This window comes from Rhodamnia argentea, chromosome 2 (genome assembly GCF_020921035.1).
Source record: "Rhodamnia argentea isolate NSW1041297 chromosome 2, ASM2092103v1, whole genome shotgun sequence".
NCBI classification, from domain to species: Eukaryota; Viridiplantae; Streptophyta; class Magnoliopsida; order Myrtales; family Myrtaceae; genus Rhodamnia; species Rhodamnia argentea.
The window spans coordinates 21,474,266-21,486,267 of NC_063151.1; the positions used below are offsets into that span (position 1 = coordinate 21,474,266).

Genomic DNA, 12,002 nt, shown 5'->3' on the forward strand with positions numbered 1-12,002 from the left:
TGAAAAATAAATGATTCGATAACAGTTATGGAACAGCAATTACAATGACTCGGCGATTACATTCCCGCTATGATGGCCCGATACAATACATGCGCTTCTGCCATCTAGTACCTGACGAACTAATGAAGGTGCTAAACAATGGACTTATACGGAGTTCCATCTATTCCGGTTTATTAGATAGAAATCACCGGCAAATTCGATGCATCTTAAACCCCCTTGCTGTTGGTCCAAAAAAAAACCCCCTTGTTGACTGAATAAACTTCATATTAGCCACTTCAAATCTCTGTCGCTTCAAGGGCAATAAGATCCAGATAGAGAAGCAAACTATCATGCTCCATGGGTGAGAGTGAAGCGGGAACAATTTCAAACACTTCCCCGCCCCCCAACCCCACCCACCGCCCCCGCCCCGGGGTTGCAAATTACATAGTGACCGACTGCATAGATACAGATACATTTCCACGTACGCAGCATATGACAAAATTATAGAACAATATGTTGAACCTATCAGCATCCCCTCACCCGATGCTTTGTGGACATGATTCTTTCGGAATGGGACACCTCGTAAACCCTAAAAAAATTTCAAAAGATAAACTATAGAGTCCGAGAAACTAAGCAACCTCGGTCCAAAACGGCCACTGCTGCATCAGCATCTGCAGAAAGACTCGAGGTTGATATTCACATGTACTGGACTTCGACTAGCTTCTTCAGTTCCTCTAACTTCTCAATGATTTTTGGGTTCATCAACTCCCTAGCTTCCTTTATAAGAGTACCTTCCCGACTGAAACGGTATGCGTCTATCACCGTCCTTATCCATGTGTGAAGCTTCTCTGGAGTCCTGCAGATTGGAAATTAAACAATTATGACGTATCTAACGCAAAATAACTACTTCAAATAGTTGGAATATGCCACAACACAATGCCACTCAAGGAGTTTACGATGGTCCATTCCTCATATGATTTATTTTGTATAGTTCCCTCTCCTCTTTCTAGATGTTTCTGTAGGTCATATTAACATCAGATAAAACTCCCGCCTAACGCATTTCCTATTTGAAACTCACAATGCCCGTGCAATGCAATGGCAAACATGCAATTCCTGACTTGTTCCTGTACGTACGTGTAGAGGCAGTCTACATCATTCCCTTCAAGTTCTTCTCCCGGTGTAAATGCATCTTTCAAGGCAGAAACTTTCTCCTCAGGATCCTCAATGGTAAGGAGATATTTCAGTATCCTTATCTCTTTTGGCATCAGTCTTTGAAGGTTGCCTCTTGCAGTCATATACAAATGATACAGTATATCCTTGACCTGGAAAGAACAAGAAACCATGAACAACTAAAACAAGCATTTTAGAAAATTCCACTAAACTCATTCCCAATTCGACGAGACAGGATTTGGAGGTAGCATTTCATAAACTTGAAGCTGAGGGACTGCAGCTTTATTCCATAGCAAAATATGAAGAAGTAAATTCAACTGTGAGACACCCATTTGCATATACAAATTCAGTGAAATATAGCAGGAAAACAAAGAGAGACTTTCCCTGGTTTTCCCCCAAAAAGAAGGGGAGCGCATTGACCCATCAAAATGCATAGTAAAAGAACACTATGAACAAGAATTTAAACTGCCATTACCATAGTACCGTGAAATGTTAACTAAAAAACTGCTATATTGAGATTGAGATAGTCGAATTTAGTATTACTAATTACCATGAGGTTCTAGTACCATAGATTAAAAGAACTACAATAAGTGAACTCATCATGGAAAAGATCCTCTGGTCTCCCCTAGTTCATAGAATCAATTTTCCTTTCATCACCCCTTCCTCCTAAATGCCACTTTTGACACACAAACGCATTCCCAATCAAGCGACAGTAAATAAAAGTTAGATAATCGACCCAAAAGAAAAAAAAAAGTTAGACTAAGAACTGTTGTACCTCATCTTTCATCATGTTTGATTCCTTGGCTGCTGACCATGCTTTTGTAATCATCAACACCAATGCCGAATCAAGTTCATTTTTGGCTGCTAGATTGTCTATTTTTCTACAAGCAGCATCTATCGAGGGAGAGTTGATAATATCTTGAAACTTCAACTCTGCCGTATTCAATGCTTCAATGCTTTCAGTTGCAGTATCATAAGCTTGTACCGCAGCCAAACACATGTTCCCAAGCTTCGCAACAGCTATGATACAGAAATCAAAAGAGATCTTGTCAATGCTCAAAGTGGAACAAAGGTCTGCTCCAGGGCTTAAAATCATGAAATTTCCATATGATTAAGTCACCATGAAGATACTTTTATTACATAGCACAGTGTACACCAATTACTAGATTTGCCTACCAGTAGGTGCATCACAATAGCACAGAAAACAACTTGGCACGCATAAAATTAGGGTTGCCCTGTTGGCAGTTCGCTGAAACTGACCGCTGTTGCTTCTTATTGTATACATTGAGCAAGGGAGATTACAATCCACCACATTAATCCATTACAAGCAGGTTAGAGAAAATATACTAAGTCTCACCATTTTGCTCAGATGGGTTGTCATAGTAGGATTCAGCTACAGTGTGAACATGTACGAAAAATTCTTTAGTAAAATCTTTCCGGCGTCTTGCAACTACCTCATTTATCTCTGATGGAGCACTTTTTATCAATTCAAGAAGCTCGTTGTGCCTTTGCACATCTTCATCTACCTGCAGAAAAAAACCAAAGGGAATCCACCAAATAAAGTCCGAAATAGTACACTTTGACTTTTCTTTTAATCTCAAGCACCTGAAATTTCATAATGCATGATAGGGACAAAGAGATTGACATATAAGATCTTCATAATTTCTTAAAATTTGAATAATACTAAATTTTGGCGAGAAAGCAAAAAAGTTACCTTTTACTTTTGAGAAGTCTAAACAAACAAGTAATAACATTTTTTTCAGAGAAGGCTATAATTTATAAAGACGGACCATAGCAAAGTAATCAAGAGATGCAACAATTCATCAGAATGACATTTGAAGCTGCAATACAAAGGATACAGGTGCAGGCTACCTTTCATTCCTTCAAAATCGTTAATATACTGAACCTGTATAACCTATTGATAAGTAAAATCTCATATCCAATGTAGTATTCAGAGAATGAATTGCAAACGCCACCTCTTTGAGCTTCCGACCAAGCCGAAGCAGCTTGTGTTTCATGCCCGGGTTGTCTTCGTTATCAGCTCGCTCTTGACAATGCCTGAAGAAATGAGGACGGATATGGCTCCATTCCTTGCTAAAAGCTAATAATCTTCTCCAGTCAGTAGGAGTGGGCTTATCAACTAAGAAAACCTCTATCAGCTTGTCACATACGCGAACCATTTTATCCTCATCCAGGCTCAGATCACTACTTTTATCTTTTTCATTTCCATCAGTAGCTGGGGGGTTATCGTGACTACATTCAGATTCAGGCATATCATGCGCTGTTGATCTTTCCGGTACAACAGTTGTATCATCAGTCATAGCAGCAAGGAAGAAGTTCTGGCATCTGACGTGATTGGCTAGCATTTGGCTTCCTGAGAACTTTTTCAAAAGATTTGAGTCACAAAATAGTAAATAATTCTTCCTTTTTCTCTATCTGCAACTGAATCTCTGTTGCAACTTCAAAAAGAAGACCATCACAGATAATCAAGTGGAAGTTACATGTAAAATGAAAAACAATGAGGAATTAAAGAGAAAGGACAAAGAAGGTGACTCAAGCTTTCACTACATTATCAAGGAAATTAATCATGGGAAAACAGTTGTTGATGGGAAAGCAGAACTTTCATCTGTTGTTTGTTGGCTAGCCATAAGTGACGACACGCATCAACAGAAGATACAAATGAAGAGATTTAAAATGATTTTGTACTCAAACGGGAGCTTTGCGCTTTAGAAGTGGCACTTTATATGTTGGGAGTATTGCAATTTTATTTCGCTTCAAATGCTCTCACTTTAAGATACAACTATTAAATTAGTCATGAGGGAAGCACTTCCCTCCTACAACCATAAATTTCTCTACATCTAAAAAGCAATTTTCCATCAAAAGTTGAGAATTTGAGGCATCTCAAATGATGTGCGAGTGTCAAACTGGAAGCAGAAGTACACAAGTAAAGACAGCTAGTTTCATAGGTAGACTGATAGCCATTCCAAATGATCGCCACAGATATATCAAATTGAAGAAAACAAAACAAGAGCTGTGAATGTAGGAAACCATCCCAAGAATTGGCCAGTTTGAGAAAATTCTCCACAGTAAAGTTCCATATTAATTATAGTACCATACAGGCACAGACCATTTTTCATATCAAGTTCCTCTAAAGAGATGGCAATTCCATCTTGAAGCAACTATAAGTTTTTCAATATTTAGAACAACGTTATTCTGATTTTTTAGTTTGTTTGACTCCTGCATGTTTCACAAACTAGAGCTAAAACAGAGCAGCATATTGTGATCATGTGGACTACCCCACTACATTTTAATCTTAAATGAGTATGGCAGCATAACATACAAGCACCAGCTTCAGCGTTGAATATAACTTCTCAGAACTCATGCCTTGAACATTGATATATTGATCAAATAAAACAGAAGTGCAAATCCTTATTGCACCACACTCAAGCCTTGTACCTGGAGGAGGCCAACTAAACCTACCGCCCACTAGTTTTGATGATTTTCGAGGCACAATGGTTAGACATCCCAACATCCCATACCATAACCCCTAACACTTTCGAAGAACAGAGTGTCGTCCTTCTATGAACCTCTGTCTTGTTTAATAGAACCATTACGACACTTCTTGAGACTTAAAACATCACATACCCGATATTCAAATGCTTAGGGAGAACAACCGACAGAACTGATATAAATTCAGATGTACTGGAGCTGACAGCTCATCGCATAAAAAGCAGGGCAAAGAGAAGAAGCATACGAACGATTTCGGGGCGTCGCGGGAAGAAGCGAGAGAAAACCCGACACGCTGCCTGCTCTTGCTCGCTCGAATTGGGCGCAACTTGGGAGACGAAAAGCCCGCGCGCGCGCACTCTCCGCCGAGGGTTGAACTGCCTCGGAACGTGCGGAGGGAGCCGGAATCCATAGCTTTGGAGGGTACCGAAGCAGAGAGGTGAGGAAGAGGAAGGAAGAGAGCGTAGTTGCCGTAGCTGGAGACGGAGATGGAAGCCGCCATGGCTTGCTGTCGAAAGGCTTCGAACCCAAAGAGCAAAAACGCTCCGTAGCTGCACTAGTACTAGCAGTCGCTGAATGGAATGGAAGCCAGCGGAAGGAAAGCTGAGAAGAGGCCTCAAAAAATAGCCCGGACCCGGAGGCCCCAAAACCCGAACCGGCCTTATAGAACCGGCCCGATCCTTTTGGTTAGCCATGGGACCGCTTCGTTCTTCAGGAAGCGTTTCGGACACCGGATCGGACCGGCCGGTTGAATCAATTTTAATAACTAGCTATATCGTTTAGCCTCTGCCTCTGGTTGGGTTTTTGAACCGGCTCGTCGCGCACTCCTCGGAAATCATGTTCAGTCTCGAATACGATTTTCAAATCACTAATTTCAGCCGATTGATTCCAGGGGGGATTGAAAATAGGCTAAACATTTGATTCGTGAGCGAAAATAGATTTTTCTTCTAATAAAAAGAACTCTCAAGACAAGCTCTGGTTTACTCAATTATTATGTTGATAGAAAAACAGAGTAATTCTTAGAAGTGCTTTTCAAAGAGTTCAATTAAGAGATTTTCAAGAAGCTATTGCCAACGAAGAGGCTGAATTGTAAACTTAAAGCGCGTTTGTTTTGCAAAAACATAAATATTTTTTAAAATATTTTTCTAAAAATAATCGATGATATTGCTTGCAAAAGATTATATTCCTACATAAATCGTGACCGATTATGAAAATAATTTCTTATTAACTAATTAGATGCTAGTGATCATTTAAAAAAAAAATATTTTTCGAATCATTCATTTTTCGTGAAACAAATGAATCTTTAATCAACTTTAATGCCTATTTTGTAATGAGACCAACTTTAGAAAAGTCTTCTAATCTTATGTCTTTTATCGAACAGCCAATGAAGCGTCGAACAAGTTGATGAGACACCCGAACCTTAGACAGTTAAACTAATAAGATCCCGGGTTCGACTCCCAACGATCACGTCTTGAGAAACTTACCTAGTGGTATTGGCAAAAACTCCCACCACCTTGTTTCATCCAGTGGACAATAGTCCGTTGCACATGGAAAACCTCGGTTAAAATTAAATAAATAAATAAATAAACATTTGAGGAATTTGCCCATCCCAGGAAGGAGTAAGGACAGCTTCACCTTGTTTCATCTTTATTTTTTCTTCCTTACCTTTATGATAAATAGTTTTTACGATATCTTTCTTTTCCTCTCAACTCCCAAGGTCTATGCAATATTTTTTTCTTCACGAGTTACCCCGACGGCAGATCGAAATTTATGAGTACAGCGGAAGAACAAGCTACATCTACTTTTTCTTGGGAAAGTCACGTACAAAAAACCGGAGGGGGTTTCTTTGCAGAGATCCTCAAGGAACCGATTCCCTGCTGCACTGCATTGTACCCAAGTTCATTCTTATGGTATTCCAACATAAGGTTTAGTACCCAAATGAACACATACCCGTCGATTGAGAGACCATAGAAATGCCTCAGTTTGCAAATCCATGCTCGACAACTACTGTAAAGAACACAGCAAAAAGGAGATTATAGTAGCAAACAATGCAAATGGCAGCTTTGAACAGTTGATTGGAAAACATCAAACATCAGTCTATCAGCACTTCTAAAATGTCTGAAAACCGACACTACCACACTGGGCTTTACACTAATACTTTGCACTCATCGGATGAGAGTGCCATGGAGTTTTTTCACTACCTAAAGCAAGAGGATGGGCTTCTGCTTCCCCGTGACAAAACTCGTTGGTCGAGTCAAGTTCCTGAAAAAAGATCCACCTGCCAAAAAGCAAAAGGAGTCACAGAAACTTGAATGAAGTGGAGATGATCAACTGTAAACTCACAATGATGACACAAAGCAATATACGAGGCCTATCACCTGAAATTGTTAGTTCAACAACCGTTTTCCCACACAAAATAAAAGGCGTATGCACGAGGTCAAAAACCTACACACTTTGAATAAATTCGATGCTGCTGCCTATTCAGTTGCTTGTACACTAGTCGCACTGATAAACATGACCCCAGGCTCCAGATTTTCTTTATTTCATCTTTAGCTTATTGCCGATACCAAGCTACAGAATAAGAAGCCAATATGTCATTCTTGTCGTCTACGTTCATTTCAATGGAGAATCTTGTCCACAGTGCAGTTCCGGTAATTTCACAGTGATAGTTCGCCGTGGGCTTTGTGCAAAATGACATCTAGGGTGTAAACATGAAGGAATAATCACCAATAAACAGAAAATAGGTACTTGTTTAAATGTGGCATCCAGAGCGCCATTGCAATTGGTTAAGAGGATACACATTCTTAACTCATCAGATGTAGAATAGTACAGGTGGCCAAAGTGAACTTTGCTGCCTAAAAAGAAAATAGCTACCAGCTCTAGCCAAACTTCCAGTTCATTTCCAATCTCCTCTTAAGATATTGGGAAAATTAATATAAGAACTCTAAATCTTTTAACAATCAGCGGGGGTGCCATATCAATCATTCAGCCACATAAATTTCTCAGTTGCTGAATGAAATAAGAAGGGTGTATATATTGGAGAGAACATACCTGTACACCTACATATCTGCAAGCCATAGCCTGAACCTCACACTCACAGAAGAAAAGTTTTAACAACTGAGGCTCTGACACTGGTCACCGTGCCTTCAGGCAGGTCAAAGAAAGATCCGGTGGTATGCTCACATATCCAGCTTCACCAGGCCTTTTGGAGCCATCATCCGGTGGGCTAACAACACTGTTTAAATTGCTATCGGCAGGATTCTTTGCATGAATAGTCTTACCAAATAGCTGGATTGAAGAAACACCGCCAATCTTTGAAGTATTGCAGAGTTGATTTCCAGAAATTTCTAGGCCAAAGGAATGCCCACTACTCGGGCTATCAGTTGATAAGGTTTCAGAGGCTGAACTACCAATATTGAGATCAGTGCAGATAGCTTTTGGCTTTGGCACCATATTGTCGCCAAAGATATTACAGGTGTACATAGGGGCATTTTCATCCACGTAGTTCACTAAACTAAATGCTCTAGACGCATCTTGCCTGGCTCCCTGTATGCCAATGGGAGTGTTATAGTTGAAAAATGGTGAACTGTAGGGCACCATAGAATTAGTAAATCCAGCCATATCGAAAAAGTGACTGGTTTCTCCTTCAGTTCCCAAAGCAGATCTGAGAGGAACTCTCAATTTCTTAACTGGAGGATACACAGAATCAAGGGGCGATCCAGGTCCAATGGATTCGACCTGCCAAGGGCTCACAGACCTCTTGTCCTGCATAGCTTCAGGTTCATCCCATGTAACCTGTAACAGAATAATCGGTAACTTTACAGACTTCTTTTCTGGATAGTACCCCCATAGTTTGTTGAATAAGAATAGCACTTGTGTCTAGTGCTACTTTTTCTGCTATGATGCTCGTCAGCAATAGCGAAGAAACCACTACAGAGCTTTATTAACCAATGACACTAATACTAACTACATTTCCGCATGCAAAGGACCGAAAGCTTGACCCCATATTCATTTTAGTTTGTGTTGTCAATATCTGCGCGATTTAAGACAAACTAGAGACAGGCCAAACCAGATATGCAACTCAGTGAGAAGTAGTTTCAGTGGTCTGACCAGTTTCAAAGAAGATCCAATACTACCATCAAAGCAGAGATATAACATAAAAAACCACTAATCATACCATAGCCCATTCAAGGCAACGCTAGCAATTAAACTATCATACTACTTTAACAGAACATACCTATTTCAACATGTTTTATGGGGAAAAAATCTACAGAGTACGGCTGTTGTGATTTGGTAGCAGAAGATAATGCAGAATCAAGGATGACCCTAATTAAGTAGATACAGAAGAGTCTGGAGTTCAAAGAAGGCAAGCCCATGACTATAAAAGACCAATTTCCAGAACCTTAAAGTCGTAGCATTCCAATCTAAAACATAACACATCATGTTTTAATGCGTTCCAATCTCAAAAGTTAACACATCATGTTTTAATGAGAAGTTCAGATGTGTACATTAAATGCCTTACCAATTTTAAGGCATATCACGGCACAACTCAAAAGCAAGGCAGGTCATGCGGACAAATGGCCTGAAAGAACAGGTGATACCGAAGAGTACATAAAAACAACGGGGTTGACCATACATACACACCTGAAGCATTCGCCATGGCGAACCCCGCCACAGCCCATTCTCATTAACACCGACGGAGGAAACCACCCCGTGGTGCCACGTCATCCTAGAGCAGTCCTCGGCCTCTACTGCCATCTTAATTCTCATCCCAGCCGTCCAAAGTGACTTCAGCGCCTCCTCCACCCTCTCTGCCTTCACAACAAAGTCCGAGCACTCTGTCCTCGGATAATAAACCACCTCAAATGGCAGTCCCCGAGCCGCCGTCTCAACTGCATTCACCACCACCTCCATCGACACCCTCCCTCGGCCATTCCTTGAGAATCCATCTCTCGGAGCACTCTCTTCCTCTACCTTCAGCCTTCCACCACCAATCTGCTCCCTCCACCTGGCGCATTCCACGCCGGTGTTCCTCACCGCCCTCCGTATCCCAACGAACATTTCTCCCTTCGAGTTCTTCATGAACACCACCGAATCGCCGGCCACGAGTTTCTTATTGTTGACGAACTTGCTCCACCCGGTGGTCAGCAAATGCCGCCGCGGTGTGCCCCTGTAGATGTGCCGGAAGTTCCACACGCAGCCGTGGACGTCCCTCACCGATAGCTGCTGCACCGGGGGATCCACGTTGAAATTCAACGGAGGAAATATCGTATCCGCACAGAACCTGGGGACCGAAAAGCCTCCCCCGTTGTTCGCATCCGACGGCGTCAGCGTCTTGGCGAAGGACACAATCTTCTCCTCCGGCTCATTGCCAGCAGAAGCCAGGTTCTCCGGCTGCAGAGGAGCGCTAGGGTTCACCACAGGCCGGAGGAGGAACTTGGCGGTGACTTCATCGGTGAGAGGGTCGGCGAAGTAGTGGACCGCCCCAACGAGGCACGGCACGAAGGTCCTCGAGATGGCGAGAGGGGAGAGGATAGGCGGGGATTGGGCCGGCGAATGCTCGAGGTGGCCCTGGGGGAAGTAGTAAACCCTAGAGTGGACGGAGGGGATCTGGACGCACGCGCCGGCGCACGCGCGCCAGATGCTAGGGTCCACCGAGCGGAGCTCTCGCGCGGGAGCACCAGTGGCAGCAGAAGACGACGAAGAGGAAGAAGACATCTAGGGTTTCAGCGGAGAGCGAGGAGGATTCGGAGAGGCGAGGGCGAGGGCCGAGGGTTTTGCCTTGACATGTAAGAGAGAAGTTTCGAATTCGAAGCTCTCTCTCTCTCTCTCTCTCTCTCTCTCTCCCTATTCGAGCTCAATCGGACACTGCTCGGTTTAGTGAGAGAAACAGAAAAGAGAGGAATAGAAAGAGAGAGAGAGACGTATGGGGGGCGGAGGACAGGCAAAGCGAAGTGGGCCAGATAGGTACCCTCCAATTCCCCCAGAAATTACATCATTTGCCACTGACAGCATAACTTCCCTCCCGTCAGAATCTGATAGTGCAGGGGAGGACTACTTCCCGGGTTACGGCGCGTGTGATGCAACTCCCCCTCGAATTTCGCTCGCTAAAAGCTAATCCTTCTTACTTACTTTCGTTCGTTCAAGCCTTCTCTTTAACATTCATATCCGTTCAAGATTTATGACATGTCATTTGCAATTTAAAAAAAAAAAAAAACCTTATCCGATTGTGTAATGTCAAATAACTAAGATTTTTCTTGGATATTTTTTTTATTTCCCGAGTTTTCACAACAAGAAGATATTTTCGCTATTTTTTCGATTTACTAGTTGGTCTTAATAAAGTTATACGGATAAAACTCTAACGTTTTATAGCACATTTGTCGTTTTTCTTTTTTGGATTTGGGTACAGACACATCCGAATAAAGCGTTCCTTTTTATGAATTCAACAGTGTCATGACAAGGAACGGTAAACCCAACAAATGATTGGAGAAAATCAAGTGTACTTACGTAGGAATGTGTTTCCTTATTGTCGGAGATCGATTACATCTAGAACTCCAGCAATCGAGAATGTCCGGAGATTTATGTGACCGAGGTCACACGTGCCGAACAATCCGTTCATCGGTTACCCAATACGATCAAAGTTAAACCACATATGCATCGATCAATTAAAGCCAATAGGTAAAAAATTCATGTCTTGGATTATCTAAACCACCATTAAAATCCGAACAAAGCATGGATCTAGCAAAACTGCAAAGAAACCCGTGCAGTAACTAACGAACAGATGTGCTAAAATTTAGAATTTGAACTTGTTAGGAAATCAAATGTTATCCATTCAAATCTCTCCGGGTCTAATCACAAAAAAAATAAAAATAAAAAATCTCCTCAGCTACATTCAAACTATACTCTCAGTAAATGTTTATTTGAATCACCCAGATTATCTACATTTTCACATGTGAGATAAATACTACATATTCAATATGCTAGCATAATTAACTATACCAATTGTTCTTTTTTTCCTAATTAATCGTTGATTAATGATAGTTACTTTCTTTTAGAAGCAGGAGAGAGAGGAGGAGACATGACGGATCCGTGGCAGGCACTGCACTGTTCGCACTATGCCAAAATCATAACTGCCCCCCCAGGCCCAGGGCAAAGTCAGATTCTGACTGCCTACCTCCCAGGGAACACCCGCGAAATGACCCAATCGCCCCTGGGAGTCAAACCGATCTAGAGCCGTTAAATGGGCGGATCGAATTGAAATCGGCCAAATCATATTGACTCATTTAACTTATTTTGATCTATTTCATGCTATACAAATTTAGCGACCCGATTCGTATTGTTAAATC

General features: G+C 41.8%; 2 protein-coding genes across 4 annotated transcripts; both read right to left on the reverse strand.

Annotated features, from left to right (window-relative positions):
* Positions 1–412: 412 nt before the first annotated feature.
* LOC115751470 (uncharacterized protein At4g37920) lies at positions 413–5,239 on the reverse strand. Of its 2 annotated transcripts, none has more exons than XM_030689390.2 (6): positions 4,904–5,239; positions 3,126–3,530; positions 2,507–2,675; positions 1,925–2,169; positions 1,114–1,301; positions 413–835 (listed from the first exon to the last, which is right to left on the reverse strand). In XM_030689390.2, exons 1-6 carry the CDS (start codon positions 5,156–5,158, stop codon positions 676–678), a joined length of 1,422 nt encoding a protein of 473 aa, XP_030545250.1. In that variant the 5' UTR covers positions 5,159–5,239; the 3' UTR covers positions 413–675. The 2 variants fall into 2 exon arrangements, with proteins under 2 accessions (XP_030545250.1, XP_048130847.1); XM_048274890.1 differs by having other exon boundaries at positions 3,126–3,523; positions 4,908–5,038.
* A 1,453-nt stretch (positions 5,240–6,692) lies between these two features.
* LOC115751450 (auxin response factor 17) lies at positions 6,693–10,578 on the reverse strand. Of its 2 annotated transcripts, XR_004016625.2 has the most exons (3): positions 9,301–10,577; positions 7,708–8,451; positions 6,693–6,934 (listed from the first exon to the last, which is right to left on the reverse strand). XR_004016625.2 is itself a non-coding variant. In XM_030689363.2 (2 exons), the coding sequence occupies exons 1-2, from the start codon at positions 10,372–10,374 to the stop codon at positions 7,792–7,794; spliced, it is 1,734 nt and encodes a 577-aa protein (XP_030545223.1). In that variant the 5' UTR covers positions 10,375–10,578; the 3' UTR covers positions 6,693–7,791. The 2 variants fall into 2 exon arrangements, 1 of the variants encoding a protein (XP_030545223.1); XM_030689363.2 differs by having other exon boundaries at positions 6,693–8,451; positions 9,301–10,578.
* Positions 10,579–12,002: the final 1,424 nt, after the last annotated feature.